The 22,655-nt window shown below is 41.6% G+C and overlaps 1 protein-coding gene and 1 non-coding gene across 4 annotated transcripts in view; both read right to left on the bottom strand.

Annotated features, from left to right (window-relative positions):
• Nucleotides 1-18,879, bottom strand: part of PTPN2 (protein tyrosine phosphatase non-receptor type 2) — a 64,532-nt gene extending 45,653 nt beyond the window's left edge. Inside the window, exon 1 of one of the 3 annotated variants that reach the window (XM_043444000.1) lies at nt 18,686-18,879. In XM_043444000.1, the coding sequence (XP_043299935.1) occupies nt 18,686-18,754 (69 nt within the window). In that variant the 5' untranslated portion in view covers nt 18,755-18,879. The remainder of the gene's footprint in view (nt 1-18,685) is intronic. The other 2 variants (XM_043444001.1, XM_043444002.1) reach the window with 2 other exon arrangements.
• Nucleotides 245-408, bottom strand: LOC122425927. The gene has a single exon (XR_006265076.1). It is a non-coding gene; the product is annotated as a U1 spliceosomal RNA (small nuclear RNA).
• Nucleotides 18,880-22,655: the final 3,776 nt, after the last annotated feature.

Raw genomic sequence — 22,655 nt, 5'->3', positions numbered from 1 at the left:
CACTGCATTGCTCTGCTGTGCTCACACCCACAGCCACATTAAACAGTTCAGGTACCTACACTGCAAAGGAGGAATCTCAGGTCACCACACCACACTTCAATTCCAAACTAAACTCTCCGAATATCTGCCTATATTCCAGAGTGTCAATCTTAAAATTGTAATCTATTTTGTTATCTTCAAGCCATATAACCGTTACTTTATTTTGAGCTCCAGAAATATTCTCAAATCTTTTTTTTTTTTATTCCAGGGGAAAGCGCGAACGCAGTCCCCCACTACCACAAATTATGCAGTCGAGTTTCCCACATTTGGGGAAATCGCAGGGGTCAGCACATCCGGAGTGCAATGGATAAGCCTCGCCCTGGGAAAACCACCTTCGTGATCATGGTATCTCCCCTGCCAGGTAAGTACTCTCAATCTTATTTTAGAGCCACAAATGCTCATTTCAGGACCCTTCTGGTTCTCGGTATTCCACGACAAGATTCTGTGCCAGGATGCCTGCATGAGGCACTCAGCTACATGACATGTCCATCATGACCAGCTTTTTTTCCCAAGTGGAACATTACCCTAAGAAGTCAGGTAAAAACAGAAGCATATCTCCTTCCAGAAAAGGGGTACACATTAACAGCAAAGAACAATTTGGGCTTTTGCTCACATCACCACGTGTGGAGAAACAGTATTTTAAAAATTAGGCACTAAGCAGTTTTGTAAATTAAGCATAAATAAGTTTATTCAAGATTTTCCCATGCGCCTGCCTGCCCCCACCCAATAGTCCCAGGACAAGTAACTTTCTAGCTCATCTTCTTTACCCACTGGGCGTTCCAACAAGAGTTGGGAACAGAGACCAAATCTCAGTGAAAGGAATCACAGCCTCTTTGTGTAACAGGAGAGGGGGTGCATCATATGCTGGTGCAGTCCTTTTGGACAATGCAATCTGCCACACACACAAAAACAGAAACACACACACTACAATCGTTGCCACTGATTTTGTAACATTACTCTCACACCCAGCAATCTTGCTGAGTTCTCTAACATTTGGTAGCTTGTTCTGAATTTCTCAATACCAGGAAACAGTAATAACTCTTATCTCCTCCTTAACACTTAACATTTCTCATTCATACCTCATTTCCTTTTTTAAAAAATTTTTAAATTGAAGGATAATTGCTTTACAGAATTTTCTTTTCTGTCAAACCTCAACATGAATCAGCCACAGGTATAGATAGATCCCCTCTCTTTTGAACCTCCCTCCCATCTCCCTCCACATCCCACCCCTCTAGGTTGATACAGAGCCCCTGTTTGAGTTTCCTGAGCCATACAGCAAATGCCCCCTTGGCTATCTGTTTTATATATGGTAATGTAAGTTTCCATGTTACTTTTTCCATACATTTCAACCTTCTCCTCCCCTCTCCCCATGTCCATAAGTCTATTCTCTATGTCTGTTTCTCCACTGCTGCCCTGTAAATAAATTCTTCAGTATCATTTTTCTAGATTCTGTAAATATGCATTAGAATATGATATTTATTTTTCTCTAACTTCACTCTGTATAATAGATTTTAGGTTCATCCACCTCATTAGAACTGACTCAAATGTGTTCCTTTTTATGGCTGAGTAATATTCCATTGTGTATATGTACCACAACTTCTTTATCCATTCATCTGTCAATGGACATGTAGGTTGCTTCCATGTTCTTCTTATTTAATTGCATTGGCTAGAACCTTCTATTCAACGTCAAATAGAAATTATTTTTTCCCTGATTTTGGAAGAACTACTTCTAAGGTTTAACCACGAAGTGTAATATTTGGTTTAGGTTTCTGGTCAATATCCTTTTTTAGGTTAAGAAGGTTCCTCTCAGTCTCTAGTTTACTGAATGTTTCTTTCATCATGATTGGGTGCTGAATTTTACTCAATGTTTTCCCTGCAATCATGGAGATAATCATAAGTTTTCTCCTTTAACCTGGTAATGTGCAGACTTACAATAATAGATTTTCATTCAGATATGCATGGAGATGCATTTAAGGTTTCTCCATGTCTTTTGATAGCTTCATAGCTCATTTCTTTTTACTGTAGAATGATATTCTACTGTCTGGACATACCACCATTATTTTAAGATGTATGCATCTACATATTTAAGTTGAATTGACCTCTAATTTTCTTGTCCCATACAATTTATTCAGTTTTAGTATCAAAGCTCTACCAATCCCATACAGACTATTACCTTTCAAACACTTTTCCATGAAAGCATATTGTAACAAATTCCTGTGACTGGGTGAAAAGAGAAAAAAGCTTCATTTCCACCAATTAAAAAAGTTTTAAAATGTCAAATAATAAGTTTTATATGTAAAGTTAAATATATTCAGGTCTAGGCTTATATTTGCATAATCTCAAACACTACATGAAGAGTTGAAACACTACAGGGTACAAGTAAATTTATATTCCATGTTAGTAACTGATACAGAAGAAAAACATTAAAACAATACCAAACACACATGTTTCTGTTAAGAGCTCTTCTGCATCAAATGCAGAAAAACAGCTGACAAAAATATGAAATTCTAACAACAACTGGCAGGTAAGGAGTGTTGTGCTTAGTCGCTCAGTTGTGTCTGACTCGTTAAGACCCCATGGACTGTAGCCCTCCAGGCGCCTCTGTCCATGGGATCCTCCAGGCAAGAATACTGGAGTGGGCAGCCGTTCCCTTCTCCAGGGGATCTTCCGAACCCAGGGATTGAACCCAGATCTCCTGCATTGCAGGCGGATTCTTTATCGTCTAAGCCACCTTCAGAAAAAATATAGATAACAGGACACTCCATGTTCCCACCAGTGAGATTAAACATTGTTTCTAGTCTTTTTTTTGGGAAAGGAATAAAGCTCATCATATACAGCTTTTCTCTATCCTGCTTTCTCTCTCTTCTATGGTAACCCTCCATCCTTTTAACTGTTTTTTTAATTGGAGACCTTTTGAGCCATTTAAATTTTCAACCATATGTTCACATATTCTTCAGTTTATATATTACTGATACTTTAAAATAAACTAGCTAAGATACTAATAAATACTAGTATAATATCAGTCTTAATGCTAATATGTAGTTTTAAAATCACACCAAAAAGTTATTGCAACCCACAGACTAGGAGAAAATAGCTGCAAATCATACATCCGATATGAGATTAATATTCAGCATATGTTAAAAAAAAATACAACTAAAAAATACAATAAATTTTAAAAGGGCATTCTACCAGCCCTTCTTCAATACTTCTGTTATGTGTATACAACTATTTTTCACAGTTAAGTACATCTGTTCATTGCTGTTTCCAATTTTTTTCTTGAAAAAACTTTTTTTGTGATACTGTATTGAAACTGCTGATATGACAAAAGAAGAAGAAGGCGAGGTCCCAAGTATTGGGGTATGGAAGTGATCTTAATGTACAAAACACCAGCTCAGTCACTCAGTTGTGTCCGACTCTTTGCGACGCCATGGACTGCAAATGTACATGTACAGAACACCATAATGTACAGAACACCATAAAACAGTCAAATGCTTGGGGTTAAGAAACATATTTATAACAAACACATTTTCTTGATTAATTAAAAAAAAAAAAATTCTAGAGTCCAATCTCTCACACTTCCAAAGCTATCATTATTATTTGTTCTCCTTTACCTTTAATTTCAGTGCATTTCGGAAGAACCCCTTCCCTTGTGGCTCAGGTGGTAAAGAATCCGCCTGGAAGGCGGGGACCTGGGTTCGATCCCTGGGTTGGGAAGATCCCCTAGAGAAGGGAAAGGCTACCCACTCCAGTATTCCGGTCTGGAGAATTCCATGGACTATACAGTCTATGGGGTCACAAAGAATCAGACATGACTGAGCAACTTTCACTTTCCAGCACTTTAGAAAACGGCTGCTGAGGTATATACTAGCTGCTTGTTCCAATAGACTCTTTCTTACTAGAGGTTTCTGAATGTAGTTTTTTGACTTACAACAAGCCTAGTTAAAAGCTTGTATTTCCCAAACTCCAGGACAGCTAAGAACAGTCATGGGGCAGTGCTCTGGCCAATCAGTGGGAATAAGCAGAAATCACTTGGTAGGCTTGCAGGAGAGTTGTGAACAAGAGGGCTGGCTCATCTGAGCACAGGCTCTGATGTGAGGGTGGCAAAGGGCAGAGCTGTCCTGTGACCCTACGGTGACAGCACATTCTGAGGAAGGCTAGGCAGAACAAGGAGAGGGTCATGGACGGCATGACGGAGCCACAGGAACAGGCCTGGACTCCTATCCCAAAAGGAAGTCCCTATTTGTTAAGTCAGCTGTGGCCTGATGTTCTTTTCTTTCCTAGCAGCTATAGCACAGGTCTCGTAACTAACACAAACAACAGAACCAAATCTCAACAGTAATCAGATCTGACACTGAGAACAGATTTCGAGGACTACCTAAGACATAAATATCAATATCCTCAGATATCAGAAAGAAATATCAATAACATCAGATATGCAGAGGACACCACCCTTATGGCAGAAAGTGAAGAAGAACTAAAGAGCCCCTTGATGAAAGTGAAAGAGGAGAGTGAAAAAGTTGGCTTAAAGCTCAACATTCAGAAAACTAAGATCATGGCATCCGGTCTCATCACTTCATGGCAAATAGATGGGGAAACAGTGGAAACAGTGGTTGACTTTATTTTTCTGGGCTCCAAAATCACTGCAGATGGTGACTGCAGCCAAGAAATTAAAAGATGCTTACTCCTTGGAAGCAAAGTTATGACCAACCTAGACAGCATATTAAAAAGCAAAGACATTACTTTGTCAACAAAGGTCCATATAGTCAAGACTATGGTTTTTCCAGTAGTCATACATGGATGTAAGAGTTGGACTATAAAGAAAGCTGAGAGCAAAAGAAATGATGCTTTTGAACTGTGGTGTTAGAGAAGACTCTTGAGAGTCCCTTGGACTGCAAGGAAATCCAACCAGTCCATCCTAAAGGAGATCAGTCCTAGGTGTTCATTGGAAGGACTGATATTGAAGCTGAAACTCCAATATTTTGGCCACCTATTGTGAAGAGCTGACTCATCTGAAAAGATTCTGATGTTGGGAAAGATAGAAGGCAGGAGAAGGGGACGACAGACGATGAGATGGTTAGATGGCATCACCGACTCAATGGACATGAGTTTGGGTAAACTCCGGGATTTGGTGATGGACAGGGAGGCCTGGCGTGCTGCAGTTCATGGGGTCGCAAAGAGTTGGACACAGCTGAGCGACTGAACTGACTAAGACATAAAAATAATTTTTAAGCCCTTTGTGTACACAATAAAATACTTGATGTTTCTCAAAATGGGGAGGGGAGGGCAAGCGCTAAACCATACCCCAGGTCTGCCATACTCAGCACAGTATCCACTGATGCCCTCCTGCTGAAACATCCCCCTCCCACCACAGAGAGAACCATGAACTGTGGCCCTAAGTACCATCCAAGGACACTTCTGTCAATGGTAAACCTGTTAACCTGAGGACTCCCGACCTCAGAGTGCTGAGAGCGGGCTGGTTGGCTCTGCTGCGGGGTCCCCTGTGCCCAGCAGGCCATCTAGCAGCAGCAGACCCTCCCCAATCTGTGACCACCAACACACCCACCAATACCCCCAGCTGAGAACCACTGAGCTCATCTAACACCCAAGGCCACCTTTAATCAGAGGTAATTTAAGTGGGGAAGACCTTTGTTTTAAACAATTTAACTGATTCATGGAGTCGCAAAGAGTCGGACAGAACTGAACGACTGAACTGAACTGACCCCAAAAAAATTTATATTCTATTGATTTCTATATGATTTTTGCTCAAAAAAGCTAGGAATAATTGACTCACTCGTTATTTCTCAGTGGGTATGATCCAAAACATATCTAACTCATGCACAAAATGTCTTTCATGGAGTTATTTATGATGTTGAAAGGCTAGCGATAACCTGAATGTCCACTTCAGGGAAACAATATGAACCATGAACAAATCATGGCACATCCCATGCAGGCATTCCTGCCAGCAGTCACATAAACTCATACTCTCTTGGAGTGGCAATACACAACATAAACAAAGGCATTAACAAATCAATAAACAGAACTGAGCTATTTGGGAGAACCCTTCATTTAGCTCCTCAGCTGTATTTCAAGGTTACTTGCATGTGTGCACTAACTATGTTAAGACTGCGCAACATCTCCTTTTCCCAGGGATCTGATGCAAATCTGACCTGTTCTTCCCTAAAGATAACTTGTCTTGCTTTTTCTTTACCCTGAATACTTAGAAAAGTCAGCAGGATGGAGCCAAGTTTTTATGCTTTTTAAATGTATTCCTGGTAAAAACTTTGACCTTAAGTTTCAAGGCTTTCTTTGGCTCAGAGATTTCTTCACTATCTCCTCAGTTCCTGCTTCATCTGTCTCCTCTGTTCTCTCTTTCAGAACTTTAATTAAGCATTTGAGAAATTCCTGTGCTTTAAATGCTCTCTTACTATTAATCTTTTCCCTAAATTCCTAAATGTGAAGTTTTTGTTTTTCAAGTTAACTTGGCATTCTGCACAATCTATTCTGCTAGGGAGTCCTAAATTTTTTTAGTCACATTTTATAACTTCAAGAACTCTTTCCTGTTCTCAGTTTATTTTATTTTTACAATCTGCTCTTGTCATAGTGGGGATCTGAATTCCACTTTTCTCTCTTTTTTATACTATTTCCCGTGTCCTAAAGGACACAGTTTCATTTTCTTCAAGTGCTGAGTATTTCGTTATCTCTAGCATTGTGTTTGTTCATCTCTACAGGAAGGTGCCCTTACTCACACTTTACTATCAAAATCCCCTAAGTCTCAAATATGTGGGTGGGACCCTTCTCTAGTGTCAAATAATAATCTTTTTTTCCCCTTACCACTGTGTTTTGGTCATTTCAATAAGAACGAACAACAAAAAAAGCTTCTGCATGGGATTAAAGACCTAGAAAATCATATCCGTTTCTCATTTTCTGACTCTTCTTTGCTGTCAATTTTTTTCTTGCTGTCGATTTTTACTGCTATTTGCACAACTGTGTCTGACAACTTTCTCTTTAAAATCAGACCTCAGACTTGAAATCATCAAGGAGCAAGTCTATTAAGTGCATAAGAAAAGCATGTTCACATTTAAAGTAAACACAGAAAGAGGATTTACATTTGCCTAAAGGCAAAACAGTGCCTTTATGGGCCTAAAGATGAGCAGGCTGAAGCCAAGTCAAGGAGCAGGGGAAGATGGGTCCAAGTGGACAAAACAGCTGTGCAAAGTCACAAACATGTGAACATACATAAGGAATGAATGAAGAATGACTGACTGGTGTCCTGCAAGAAGCATAAGCAACACAACACTTGTGTTGTGAGAGAGGGAAACGCAAGACTTAAGGATGAGCAAGTGGCAAGAGATCAGATCATGTAGGCCTCTGTTCATGCTTCATTCACACAACACACACACAGGGACCCTGCAAATTATGTAGAAGGTGTTGCAAGTGGAGGGGCAGGGACAAGGAAAGATGGATTATTCTACACACAGTATAATAAAAATGGTTATTCAGAAAAAAATTCATTGATCAGGAACAAGACAAGGATTTCTACCTTTATCACTTCTATTCTACACAGCACTGGATGTTCAACCTGAGAACTAGCCAAAAAAATATTAAGCAATCCAAGCTGGAAAGAAAGTTGTTGAATTATCTCTACTCACAAAAGATGTGATCTTGTGTGTAGCAAAACCTAAAGAATTCACAAAAAAACTGTTAGAGCTAATACACATTCAGAAAAATTGCAAAACACAAAATCAACACACAAAAATCAGCTGTTTCTACACACCAGCGACGAACAATCCAAAAAAATGAAATTAAGAAAACATACCCGTTTATAATAGAATCAAAAAGAATAAAATACTTAAGAATAAACTTAACCACAATGGTGAAAGATCTGTACTCTAAAAACTATAAAAGATGGCTGAAAGAAATTAAATACAACCTAAACAAAATAGAAAGCTACCTCATTCTCATCAACTGGAAGACAATATTAAGATGACAAAACTCTATAAGAAATTATTTTTCAATGTAATCCCTATCAAAATCCCTACTTGTTCAATGTAATCCCGATCAAAATTCCTATGACTATTTTACAGAAATAGAAAAACTCATCCCAAAATTTATATGAAAAGTCAAGGGATGCAGAAAAGCCAAACAATACTGAAAAAGGGCAATAAAGCTGAAGCAATCACACTTGCCTGATTACAAGATTTATAGAGCTACAGTCATCAACCCCAAGTGGTATGCCACAAAGACAGACACAGATGAGTGGAACAGAAGAGTTCAGAAATAACCCTCAGATCTGTGGTCAACTGATTTTCAACAAATTGGCCATAATCATCCAACACAGAAGGGTCAGTCTTTTCAAAAAACAGTGTTGGGAAAACTGGACAACCACATGCAAAAGAATGAAGCTTGACTTTTATAATACACCTCACACAAAAGTTAACTAAAAATGGATCAAAGACCTATTTATAAGAGCCAAACATAAGAAAATCTTAGGAGAAAACACAAGGTTTGAAAATCTTCATGATCTTGAATTTGGCAATGGTATCCTAAATTATGACACCAAAAGCACAGGCAACAAAGCAAAAATAGATGGACTGGATGTCATCAAAATTGAAGACTTACTTACATAAAATGACACTATCTAAAGAGTAAAAACTCACAGATTGGGAAAAAATATTTATATATAATATATCTGATGAGATATTAATAACCAGAATATATAAAGAACTCCTACAATTCAACAACAAAACGACAATTAAAAAATAGGCAAAGACAAATACTAGCATGGACAAAATCTGAAATACCAACAACACCAAATGATAACAAGAGTGTGGAGCAACAGGAGCTCTCATTCACTGCTGGCGGAAATACAAAATGGTACAGCCATTCTGAAAGACAGTGTGGTGCTTTCTTACAAAACCACACAAACACAAACTCTTAACATATGATCTAGCAATCAGGCTCCTCGGTATTTACCCAAAGGAGCTGAATACTTCTGTTCACATAAAAACCTGCACATGGATGTTTATATCAGTTTTATGCATAATTGCCAAAACTTGGAAGCAACCAGTATGTCCTTCAAAGGTTGAATGGATAAATAAGCTGTGATACACCCAGATGACAAAATATTAATCAGTGTGAAAAAGAAATGAGCTATCAAACCATAAAAGACATGGATGAACTTTAAATGCATATTTCTAAGTGAAAGAAGCCAACCTGAAAAGGCTACATGCTGTCTAATTCCAACTATATGACATCCTGGAAAAGGCAAAACTATGGAGTCAATAAAAGATCAGTGGTTGTCAGGGGCTGGAGGGATGACAAGGTGGAGCACAGAGGATATCTGAAAATACTCTGCATGATGGCACAGTGATGGACAGAAGTCATATAATACATTAGTCCAAACACACTGAATATACAATACCAAGAGTGAACCTTAATGTTAAACTATGGATCTGGATGATTATTGTCAGTGTAGGTTCATGGATTGTAACAAATGTACCACTCTGGTGGGGAACGCTGACAATAGTGTGGAGCCAGGGGGTATATAAGAAATCTCTATCTTCCTCTCAATTCTGCTGTGAACCTGAAACCACTCCAGTAAAGTCTTAATTAAAAACAAACCAAAAAAGGGCAAAGGATTTGAATAGTCATTTCTCCAAAGATACAGAAACAGTCAATAAGCACATGAAAAAGATGTTCAACATCCTTAGTCATGAGGAAAATGCAAATCTAAACCTCAATGACAAACCCACTAGGCAGGACCATAATTTATAAAATGGAAAATAACAAGTGTTAGTGAGGATGTGAAGAAAGCAGAATCCTCAAACATTGCTGGTGGGAATGTAAAATGTTGTTGCCACTGTGGAAAACAGTTTAGCAGCTCTTCCATGTTAAACATAGAACTACCATATTATCCAGCCATTCTACCTCTAGGTCCAAACCAAAAGAATTAAAAACAAGGACTCCAGGACTTCTCTGGTGGCTCAATGTATAAGAATCAGCCTGCCAATGCAGGCAACTCGGATTTGATTGTTGATCTGGGAAGGTCCCACACACCGAGAGCACCACAACTACTAAGCCTGTGCTCTGGAGCTCAGGAGCCGCAACAAGAGAAGCCACTGCAATGAGTAGTCCCTGTTTAACCCAACTAGAGAAAGCCTGTGCACACAACAAAGACCCAGGGCAGTGAAAAATAAAAAAACAAAACAGGGATGCCAATGAATATTTGCACACCAATGTTCACAGCAGCATTATTCACAACAGCCAAAAGGTGGAAACAATCCAAATGTCCATTAGCAGAGAAACAAAATGCGGTATATCCATACCAAAAACATTATTCAGCCATAAAAAGGAATGAGGCTGCTACAGATGACATTGTTCAACCTTAACAACATCAAGTTAAGTGAAATAATTCAGATACAAAGAGAAAAGTACTACATGGGCCCTTGTATATGAGGGATGTAGAGAGGCAGATTCATTACCTCAAGTAAAGCAGAGGTCACCAGGGACTGGGGGAGGAGGAAATAGGGAGTTACTGCTTACTGGGGACAAGGTTTCTGTTCAGGGTGCTTAAAGGGTTTGGCAAATGGGAGTGACGGCTGCACAACACTGTAAATGGAATAAATGACACTGAATTGTATACATTAAAATGACAAATTGTTACTTACATTTAACCACAGAAACAATTTGATAGGGTGCCCACTTCATTCCTCATACCAAAATCAAGCTCTGGTTGAGCAATGATTCAAATGTAAAAGAAATAAAACCATAAAATTGTTGAAAAACATTGGAGAAAGTTTTTTTGTAATCATAGAACAGAGAAAGACTCTCCGAGCTATGGCACAATAACAGAAAAGGCTGATAAATCTCATTTCATTAATATGTGAATTTTCTACATGAAAATATATCATAAACAAGGGCAAAAGATATTTTGAAAAATATTACAAATAAATATTACAATTATGAATAGAATTTGAAAAAGTATTTGTAATATATGACAAAGGTTTAACTTCCTTAATATGTAAAGAGCTCTACCATACCAAAAAGGGAAAGGAAATACAAGTGACTTTTAAAAATAAGCACTGTTACACTTCATTCATAAAAGAATTGCAAAATACAAAAACAGTAAGACTATTTTCCACCTCATGAACAAAGATTAAAAACTAGGCATGTAAAGGTATAGGAAACCTGGCACTTTCCTACACTACTGATGAATGTGGTACATGCTCTTTGCAGCACTGCTCATAACAGCTAACAACTAGAAATAACCTACATGTGCACAGATGAGTGCTTAAATAATGAACATTGTTCAACTGTTAAAATGAACACACGACATCTATATGGAAGGATTTTCTATATGTAAGAGAAAAAGCAAGGTGTAAAACAGTTTGCTAACATTTGTTTTATCGGGGCTGGACAGAGAGAGGGAGGGAGAGGGGAGACAGGCAGGCAGGCAGGTAAAGATGGGTGTGAATGGAGAAGCACAGTGATCGCCCACAGGAAGGAACCAGGAATGGTAGGAGCAGTGACTTGCTCTTGCATTGCATGCCCTTCTGTACTTTTCTCATTCTTGCCATATTCCTGAAACCCCAACCAAATCATTTACTTATTCAGGTATTAAAACAGGAGCTCTAATCTGGACCTGCTGGGTTAACTGCAGCACACATCTGGAGAAGCTGAATCTGTGTTTTTCTCACTGTGCAACCACCTGTGAGATAATCCACATGAAGTTACATAGTATCTGTCTGATACAAAGGAGGAGGTTCAGGCAAGATAAGCTATTTTATTCTTAGTAAACTCTTTTACTCAAAGAGGGCCTCTCAGAAAGCATGATACACAGCAAGACATACACCATGAGGAATCTGATCTCCCCAGACAGTGAAGGGCACTCTCAGAGCCATAACTAAGCCTGAACACTCTTTAAGTATGGGGTTTGAAGGCTGTGAGATACTTAGCTTCACACTTCACTGTGTCCTTCCACAGGACCTTCATACAGAGTACAGGCAAAAACATTTGACTAATAAAGAGAACACTGAGCCATCATATAATTAAGAATTCCCTTAGTGACCTTAAGTATAAAGGAAGAAATTCTGGTATTTCTCCCATAATTACAACCAACCATTTTGGGATTATCTTAAAGGTTTTTTTCCCCTCATAAAATTAACATCTCTCTTCCCATCTCCTAAATTCTTACTTGCTGTTTCATCATAACAGCTCAAGGTAGAATATTCTACAGTATAAGGATACATTTTCCATATATTATGTAAAAAAAGCTATGTACCAAGTACTAAAATAGTTTAATATTGTGCAATTTTCTTACCCTGATATTACAGTAATAGGGATTTCAAAAAATAAAAACTTATGATTTGAATGCAATGCAGGAGATCCTGTTTCTATCCCTGGGTGGGGAAGATTCCCTGAAGAAGGAAATGGCAACCCCAAGCCTGGCAGGGTACAGTCCATGGGGTCACAAAGAGTTGGACATGACTGAGTAACTAACCTCACATCACATCACCTACGTTTTGTAATTTCAATGGTTGAGACAGTTGTTGCTGTCATGGAGAACCTGGACTGTCTGAGGTCCCAACCTTGACTAGGAGGAGCGGACCACTGTCCAGGAACCTTACTCCAGCCCACTTCAAGAACTCCTGGAAGCAGGACTAAGCAAACTGTCAAGAGGAAATGATAGCTTTCAGAATACAAAACTGTTTGAATACAGTGAAAGAAGAAACAAAGTAATTCAGCATTAGACTTTCTTTACAGGAATGCAGGCACTGTGACACAAAGTTATCAATGACCGTGACATGAGTCAAACAAAGAGACAGAACAATGAGGTTATTAAATTAGAGTACTGGGTGTGAAAGAGTAGGAGCATATTAAAACAAACAAACAGAAAAGATGCCAGAAATCCACAGACACAAGTTTCCTGGAAGTCAGCAATCCCAATGGTCCTCAGGGCCTATGATGCCCTTGAAATCATACACCAAATCTGGGGGAATTGTATGTATGTGGTCATGTCTCTTGTTCACAGGTTTTATCTTAAGGTGTTTAAATGTGTCCACAATCATTAAAAGCAAAGGATTTCACTGTTTACTACACCATAAATAGAGCATTAAACTAGCACTATACTCAATACATTTAAAATAGCACTGTACTTATTTCAGACAACAGCCCAGCAAGGCAGAACATCATCCCAACTAAGAACGTAACAGAAAAGCTTACTATTCCACTCAGAATAGCCGAGTCAGAACTCACATGCTGTAACACTAGCCGGCTGAATTGTATCTGTTCCTTGGCTATCAGCTGCTATGTTATAAATTTATATGCTAAACTGAGTTAGTATATGGTTAGTTACTATTATGCAAAGTAATGGTATTATCAAAGGTTCTAATAAACTAGTTGGTTTAAATATTCTCTGCCCCTAACAGTTTACCAGTAAGAAATAAAAATTTTAATGGCACGACCAACAGGGAACAGTGTGTGGAGAATCTAGATAAGAATTTCCAGGGGAAACAAATCATAGGAATGCTGAGAAAGTGAAGAGCATTTAACTTAATTTCGCACTTATGTAAATTTTAATTCTGCTTTCCTAGATTTTACCTCTGGTTTACTCTCTGGAGAGAGAACAGGGTAAGAAAACAAAGCAATCAAGCAGGGGATCAGAACTGCAGGAAGAAACACCAAGAGCTGAGCTACGGACTTCCTCAGCCTTAGTGGCTAAGGCTCTGTGCTCCCATTGCAGGGGGCCAGGGTTCAATACCTGGTCAGGAACTAGATCCCACAGGCAGCAACTAACTGTTCGTATGCCACAACTAACACTTGGTGCAGCCAAATAAATCAATAGATACATTAAAAAAAAAAAAAAAAAAGAACTGAGACAGTTTTCCAGCAGGGAATAGCAAATTCTTGTGGATACTAATGATCTAGGAGAAACCAAAAGGGCTACAGGAGATTCTGTTTAAAGTCAATACCCTGAACAAGAGCAAGCTAGAAAGGGCAGGGCCAATGCAGCCATCTGGAATTCCATGTTTCGAGGTATCTGTAACCTAGAGAACTGGGCTTCTTCCCAGTGGCTCAGTGTAAAGAATCTGCCTGCCAATGCAGGAGACCCAGAAGATATGGGTTAGATCCTGGGGCTGGGAAGATCCCCGGAGGAGGAAATGGCAACCCACTCCAAGTATTCTTGCCTGGGAAATGTCATGGACAGAGGAGCCTGGCGGACTACAGTCCATGGGGTCAAAAAGTCAGACACAACTCAGCACCATGAACACAACCTACAGAACCTGTCAAAGGTGAAACAGTACTGTTTCCAGTTCTATATCCTTCACCAGGGCATCATTCTGCGGGTTGCTTTTCCTTAAAATGGTGGTTCTGACCTTCTGAGGAATCAGAGTTCCATTTAAGAATCTGACCAAAGCCCTGGAATCCCCTAGAAACCACATCCCCTGGGGGCATTCAAACAAGTTTGCAGTTTCAGGGCACTTGGCAATCCCTTTCCAGTCTCATCCATGGGTTCCAGATGTGGTTTTCAAGGCTTCCAGTCCTACAAGGACTGCCCTATTATAGCACATCCCACTCTCTCCTGCCATCGAAAATGTCACGATTCTTTCAGTGCCGCTGTCTCAAAGCAGATTATAAGAGGACGCTACAGAGGCTGTCATGCTGGCAGGGCAGGGCAGGCTGCAGGGAGACTCAGGAGCACAGGCTGTGAGCTCCCAGTGGATGTGGTAACCCCACAGCAGTCACAACCTTGTGCTGGATGCGGTCACCTCAGCTGCAAGTGAGGGGCTGGAAGAACCAAGGTGCTGACATCTCACAGCAGTGTGTTTGTTTAGTGAATGCTAACTGAGCATCAAGCACACCTTAGGCTAGAGGCGGATGGTGGGGAAACACAGGAAAATGGGGCAGTTCCCAAGGAGCTACAAACAGTTGTAAACAATGAGATTCATATGCTAATAAAAGAGCATTCAGAATCAGAGGAGCAACTAGCTTTGCCACAGTGGCGAAGTGGTAAAGAATCTGCTTGTCAATGCTCCAGGCGTGGGTTCAATCTCTAGGACTGGGTTCAATCCCTAGGATGGAAGATCCCCTGGAGAAGAAAATGGCAACCCATTTTTCCTGCCTAGAAATCCCCATGGACAGAGGGGCCTGGTGGGCTACAGCCACAGGATCACAAAGAGTCAGACATGACTGAGCAACTAAACAAAAACAAAATGACTGATGTCTAGCCTTAAAGACATTTTCCAGACAAATAAGGTAGGCAGAGAGTATGTCCAACTTGTCCAGTATGTCCAGACAAAGACCCCAAGGTGTGAAAAAGCAAGTGATTCTCAAGGAAATCAAGGAGTTTAATAGGGCAGCAAGCCCTGAGTATTACATTAAGGTTGGCAGAACATGGAGTAGACACTGCAAGGGAACAGTTTTAGAACAAGACAGCTGTGACTTTTCCTCCACACTAGCTGCCAAGGTAAGTACTAGAAGAATAGAGTTCATCTGATATTTTACTTCTAAAAATCAGCTGACTCACAAATCATAAAAACTCTTACTCTGACAATATTTGAACCATGAATTTCTATTGAAGAAAAATGACCAGTCAGTTAAGAGTTCCACAAACTCTGATTAATTACCCGAATTCTTTCTGACCTACCACTTACAAGAAACATTACTCCATAACTTAACTTTTGCCACTTCCCTACAGTTTTACTCTCTTCCCCGAAAGGCTCACACAATTCCATTCCTTTCCTCTGCCCTTCTAATGCCCCTGCTGATTCACATGGCAATCAGCAGCAACAGAGAAAGGCAGAAAGGGATCGTGAACATTTCTCAAAAAGTCAGAATTAACCTCAGACTATATTAATGCTACTAGCTTGTCGCTCAGACCAAATTAGACCTTTCCAGCAATCTCACTTCTGCCAACTGCACCCATTCACAGCAAGGCTTTCCACACTGTGCTCCTGGTCCTATCAGCCTCTGAAAGGTTTCTGGCTCCAATATTCATCCGTTCTCTTTCTTCAACCTCCAACCTATCTCTTTAGCCTCCCCCGCTTCTTCCGGATCATGTAAACCATCAAGTCACCCTTCTGTGGTAGGAGTCAGTGTTCAGCAAACATACATTAAGTGCCCACTAGATGCATAGCCTGCAGGAAGTCTGATGAGGCAGTTAACACAAGCAACTACGAGTGAGCTCCAATCCAGTCATTCACTCCCAGAAACCTCCCATGTCACAAGTTACGTTGTAAAAGAAACTGTTCAGAGAGGGTAAAAAGGAGTAAGGGGCCAGAGTTTCAGACTAAAAATAATATATTCCCTTTTCTTACAGGACTTTGAATGATAAGGTATAAAGTAAAAGTCCTCACACACTAAAAGCAAGTCTAGCTCTTAGTTCTATTGTTTTTTGGTTTTTGTTTTTTTTTGCTCAAGAGCAAAGCCTTTCTTTTCCTAGCCAAATTAGTATTGCCAAAAAAAGCACAACTCTTCTCAAACATTATCATCAACATACCCACTGCCGTGATCTACAAAACAGAAAGTCCACTGAAACACTTTTTCCTATTCAAACAACAGTGGTTTGCTTAATGGAAAGGCCAATGCCCGGCCTTGAAAGGAGAGGCTATGGGTACATCCAGGGGATCCCACCCTGCCAGGGAGGGCCAGGAAACCATCCCCCTCCTCGAGCAAGTGAGAATCCAGGGATGAGAAGGAGGTAGTTAAGCAAAGGTGGGAAGAAACGGAAAGAAAAGTTGTAGGCAGGCAAAGAGAACCGTCTCTACAAAGGCCTCAAGAGGACAGACAGCACATTTCAAGGGGCAGAAGAAACCAGTGGAAAAGTGGGAATAAAGACACATGGGGAGGCAAGACCGTGGTCTCAGGAGCTATGGCAGGGGTTTCAAGGTCTCAGGAGTCATGGCAGGAGTTTCCAGTCCACATAGGGAGCAAAAGGAAACCACTGAGGTTTACAGTAGGGAAGTCATACATTCATGCTTTGTTTTAGGCACCATTCCAGCTCTGTCCCCCATCTGACTTCTGTTTTCCACTCAAATTGCTCTTTTTAAGGAACCTGTTGATCTTTGAGTCATTAACGAAATGGGCCTCTTGGATTGTGACCTTGTTGGTGCCCCCTACAGCACATGCCTACTGACCATCAGCTCCCTCCACACCCACCACTGATTTACCCTGACTCCTAAGGCTATTCCTCTCTAGCCTTTCTTTTTGCAAACTTCCCTTTCTCTACCTGTGTCCTTAAACACTGCTGTCTGTCAAGATTCTGTCCTTGGCCTTCAGCATTTCCAAACCACCTGCATGATTTGTACTGACCTAACTAAAGCTCTTGTCCTTCCCTTAGGAAAAAAAATAAAAATGAAGAGCTTTGACCAACCCACTAAAGGACTCCTAGGCAGAAGTCCATGAAGAGTTTCCTGAACTCCATGCCATTGAATACAATTTTTAGTGGATATAAATGCATTTTTCTGATGAGATGAATTTTAGTTCTCATGGAATATTCAAGGGTACTTACTAATGAAAACAAAAAAAATTAAAAGTGCTTCATCAAAATGTCCAGGTGAATGAAGCTGTAGCAAGCACCACCTCTTCTCAAACCTGGGTTCTGATAAACTGCCTGCAACCTGGGGACAGTCGTCTCTCCTAAAACAAATGTAACTAGAAGACACAGCTGGCAGCCTCTCACTTAAAGCTTCCTACGAGAATTTGCTTTTTTTTTTTTTTTTTGAGAATTTGCATTTAAAACTTCATATTACTGGGAAAATCCTTACCAGTATTCTTTGCAGTTAGTACCCAATTCTAACGCACGATGACCCACGTGCATCAGGGTATTTATTACATGTCCTGCTAACGTGCTCAAGAAGAAAACGTTACATTACGAACATACTGACAAGAGGAACTATCATCTAATTAAACGGGAAGGGGAAAAACCCGGGAGCAACTAGATTTACAGGAAAGCCCTTTTTGTCGTCTGAGACGTACAGAGAACGACCTTAAGAGCCAGAACAGCATTTACCTCACACCACTCACTGTAATCCTGGGAATAACATGCAATGATTAGCAGGAGGGAGCGGACTAGATCATGTTAAGACATAAAACGAAGTTCTACTCAGACAGGAAAGGTCCGTGGTTCAGTCGGGAGACCGTCCCAGGGCACGTCTCCCCGAGGAGACCAGAAATCACGCCAGGCGCCCGCGTCTGCATAGCCGCCTCACGACGTGCGGAAATCCGACCCCGCCGGCCCGGCCCGGGGTCGCGGCAGCCCCTCGGCGCCTCCCCCGACTCATCGAGCTCCTTCCGGAAAGCTCTGAGGGGGCGACCGCGAGCCGAGGGCGCTCAGGCAGCCGCGAGCCGGCCGCCTAGCCACGGTCCCGCGACCCTCCCAAGACCCCCGACCCTCAGCCGCCCCCTGCCCTGTCCCGGCCACGCCCACACCCGACACCAGCACCGCCCCTCGGAGCCCACTGCGCCTGCGCGCACGCGGCCTCCCCACCACCCCTCCTACCCGAGCGCCGAAGCGCAGAGGCCCCGGGCGGCGCACGCGCGCCGCCACTTCCGCCCCAACGGGAGGCGGGGGAGGCGGCGGGTGGTTGCGGGCGCGAGCCCGGTCCTCTGAGGGGCACGGCGGCGGCTCTGCGAGCCCGCCACTCACCAGGTACAGCTGCTGCCAGCGATTCTGAGCGTCTAACTCCTCAAACTCCCGTTCGATGGCAGCCGACATGGCGGCGGGAGCGAGCTGTCGCGAGGGAGCCTGCGCCGGCGGAGAGGCTCAGGCCCCGCACGATCCGGGCAGCGCGCAACCGCTGCCGCGCATGCGCGCTCCACGCCTGCCCCCGCCCCGCCCCCACGCCGACCCGGCCGCGGGGAAAGTACCTGGTGCGTGACGTCAGCGCGCCGTCTGCGCTGCGTGGGGCGGGGCGCCGCGGGAGGCGTGGTCCAGGCGGTGCCCAGGTGGAGGGGGCGGGGCCGGGCGGAGCGGGGAGGCTGGGCCTCCGGGAGAGTTGCCGGTTGAGCGCCCTGGGGTTTGAATTTTATTTTGAACATCATCTAGGTCAGTTTAGCGGCATGTGCCCCACTTTCTTCTCTAAGATAATGTAAACCGGGACTGATGCCTGCGCCTGGCCGCCCGCGGGTTTTGTGCCAAATAAACCGCTGTTGCACTAGCAGAGACAACGTCCTGGAGATTGGAGAGGACAGCTTGCTAAGTAAACGTTATACAGCTTAAAAGTTAGTGTTACCTTTGTTGTTCAGTCGCTCAGTCGTCTCCGGCTCCTTGCGACCCATGGACTTCAGAACGCCAGGCTTCCCTGTTCTTCCCCATATCCCAGAGTTTGCTAAAACTCAGTCCATCGAGTCAGTGATGCCATCCAACCATCTCATCCTTTGTCCTCGTCTGGCTTCAATCTCTCCCAGTGTCAGGGTCTTTTTCAATGAGTCGGCTCTTCTCATCAGGTGGCCAAAGTATTGGAGCTTCACCATCAGCCCTTCCGATGAATATTCAGGGTTGATTTCCTTTAGGATTGACTTGTTTGATCTCCTCGCAGTCCAGGGGACTCTCGAGTCTTCTCAAGCACCACAGTTTGAAGGTATCAGTTCTTCAGCGCTCACATCAGTACATGACTACTGGAAAAACCATAGCTTTGACTATACAGATTTTTGTTACCGGTAAAAAGAACAAATCATCTGATAACAAACAAACATGCTGATTATGGAAATCATCTCCCTTTACAGTAAGATAATTCATTATAGGGAAACTTGCGTTCTTAGAATAGCTTATCATCTTCAGTAGAAATGTGATGTCTTAGAAAAATTTAGCTGTGCTGTCCAACACTGAAATTTAAACTTTAATTAAAATTAAATGAAATAGAAAAGATTCTCTTCTTGAACAAACTCTACTCAAGAGTCTCTGAGCTCTTTTTCACCTAGGTCTTGAGTTTTGGACTGCCCTGTTTCGCTCTGCATTGGCAAATTTTTGCTAGAATCCTGCTGAGTCAGTTAGCCAGAAGCCCCCATTCTCAGTATCTGATCATTCTTGTTAGTCAGGTTCCTCATCTTTGCATCTGATCTCCCTGCCCTGCCTTTACCTAGAATCCTATTAGATCGACTCACCCAGAACCCCCTGGGCTGCCTCTGTTAAAAACAGGACTACAGGCGCAAAAGGAAGTTGATGGAAAGCCCCCTGTCACCAATCTAGATTTGATGATAGCTTTAGCTCTCCCAGAAATGGGATTTAAGGGAGTAAATCAAGATTCAGTAATCACCACTAGGCAGGTGATCTGCTAGATAGACTTCCCTCAACCTTGTAGTAACCAGTTGCTTCTCTGCCTGGAATAACTCCCTTGTTCCAGCTCCCTTCTGCCTGTAAGTCGTTTATTTTGGGTAGCTCCTTGGAGCTTCTGTGCATCTGCCCAATACATGAATCATTTAATAAAGCCAATAAAATCTTTAAATTTTACTCAGTTGAATTTTGTTTTTTAACACCTCTTAGTAATTTTCCATCTACTGATACCTCGCTTGACTGTAAATTCCCAGTTCCTATTCAGAATTTGGAGTTGAACCCCATCTCTCCCCCACTACAAGACCCATTGCAGGGCCCGACTATAAGGCCCCTATAGCTGTCACAGTAGTCACCCCACACACAACTGGAATAAAGTCTTCCTTTTACCTCATCATCTTCTGCAAGTGACAGGCATACATTTTTTCTTTAACAGAAATTGAGAATTCAGTTTCTCAGTTGAATTAGTCACATTTCAAATCTCAGTAGCCACACAGGCTAGTGGCTAAAGGATTGCAGAGCACACAAACCATCGAAATTCTGTGGAACAGAACTACCTGAGAGGTTTGAAATACTTCATTTTTTTTTTTTTTTTTAATTTTTATTAGTTGGAGGCTAATTACTTCACAACATTTCAGTGGGTTTTGTCATACATTGACATGAATCAGCCTTGGAGTTACATGTATTCCCCATCCTGATCCCCCCTCCCACCTCCCTCTCCACCCGATTCCTCTGGGTCTTCCCAGTGCACCAGGCCCGAGCACTTCTCTCATGCATCCCACCTGGGCTGGTGATCTGTTTCACCATAGATAGTATACATGCTGTTCTTTTGAAATATCCCACCCTCACATTCTCCCACAAAGTTCAAAAGTCTGTTCTGTATTTCTGTGTCTCTTTTTCTGTTTTGCATATAGGGTTATCGTTATCACCTTTCTAAATTCCATATATATGTGTTAGTATGCTGTAATGTTCTTTATCTTTCTGGCTTACTTCACTCTGTATAATGGGCTCCAGCTTCATCCATCTCATTAGGACTGGTTCAAATGAATTCTTTTTAATGGCTGAGTAATATTCCATGGTGTACATGTACCACAGCTTCCTTATCCATTCATCTGCTGATGGGCATCTAGGTTGCTTCCATGTCCTGGCTATTATAAACAGGGCTGCGATGAACATTGGGGTGCACGTGTCTCTTTCAGATCTGGTTTCCTCAGTGTGTATGCCCAGAAGTGGGATTGCTGGGTCATATGACAGTTCTATTTCCAGTTTTTTAAGAAATCTCCACCACTGTTTTTCCATTAGCGGCTGTACTAGTTTGCATTCCCACCAACAGTGTAAGAGGGTTCCCTTTTCTCCACACCCTCTCCAGCATTTATTGCTTGTAGACTTTTGGATAGCAGCCATCCTGACTGGCGTGTAATGGTACCTCATTTTGGTTTTGATTTGCATTTCTCTAATAATGAGTGATGTTGAGCATCTTTTCATGTGTTTGTTAGCCATCTGTATGTCTGCTTTGGAGAAATGTCTGTTTAGTTCTTTGGCCCATTTTTTGATTGGGTCATTTATTTTTCTGGAATTGAGCTGCAGGAGTTGCTTGTATATTTTTGAGATTAATCCTTTGTCTGTTTCTTCATTTGCTATTATTTTCTCCCAATCTGAGGGCTGTCTTTTCACCTTACTTATAGTTTCCTTTGTTGTGCAAAAGCTTTTAAGTTTCATTAGGTCCCATTTGTTTATTTTTGCTTTTATTTCCAATATTCTGGGAGGTGGGTCATAGAGGATCCTGCTGTGATTCATGTCGGAGAGTGTTTTGCCTATGTTCTCCTCTAGGAGTTTTATAGCTTCTGGTCTTATATTTAGATCTTTAATCCATTTTGAGTTTATTTTTGTGTATGGTGTTAGAAAATGTTCTAGTTTCATTCTTTTACAAGTGGTTGACCAGTTATCCCAGCACCACTTGTTAAAGAGGTTGTCTTTTTTCCATTGTATATCCTTGCCTCCTTTGTCAAAGATAAGGTGTCCGTAGGTTCGTGGATTTATCTCTGGGCTTTCTATTCTGTTCCATTGATCTATATTTCTGTCTTTGTGCCAGTACCATACTGTCTTGATGACTGTGGCTTTGTAGTAGAGTCTGAAGTCAGGCAGGTTGATTCCTCCAGTTCCATTCTTCTTTCTCAGGATTGCTTTGGCTATTCGAGGTTTTTTGTATTTCCATACAAATTGTGAAATTATTTGTTCTAGTTCTATGAAGAATACCATTGGTAACTTGATAGGGATTGCATTGAATCTATAGATTGTTTTGGGTAGTATACTCATTTTCACAATATTGATTCTTCCAATCCATGAA

The sequence above is a fragment of the Cervus canadensis genome, chromosome 23, assembly GCF_019320065.1.
Source record: "Cervus canadensis isolate Bull #8, Minnesota chromosome 23, ASM1932006v1, whole genome shotgun sequence".
Taxonomy (NCBI): domain Eukaryota; kingdom Metazoa; phylum Chordata; class Mammalia; order Artiodactyla; family Cervidae; genus Cervus; species Cervus canadensis.
Note: the sequence above shows the minus strand (reverse complement) of the source record. Positions and strands in the feature narration are given on the sequence as shown.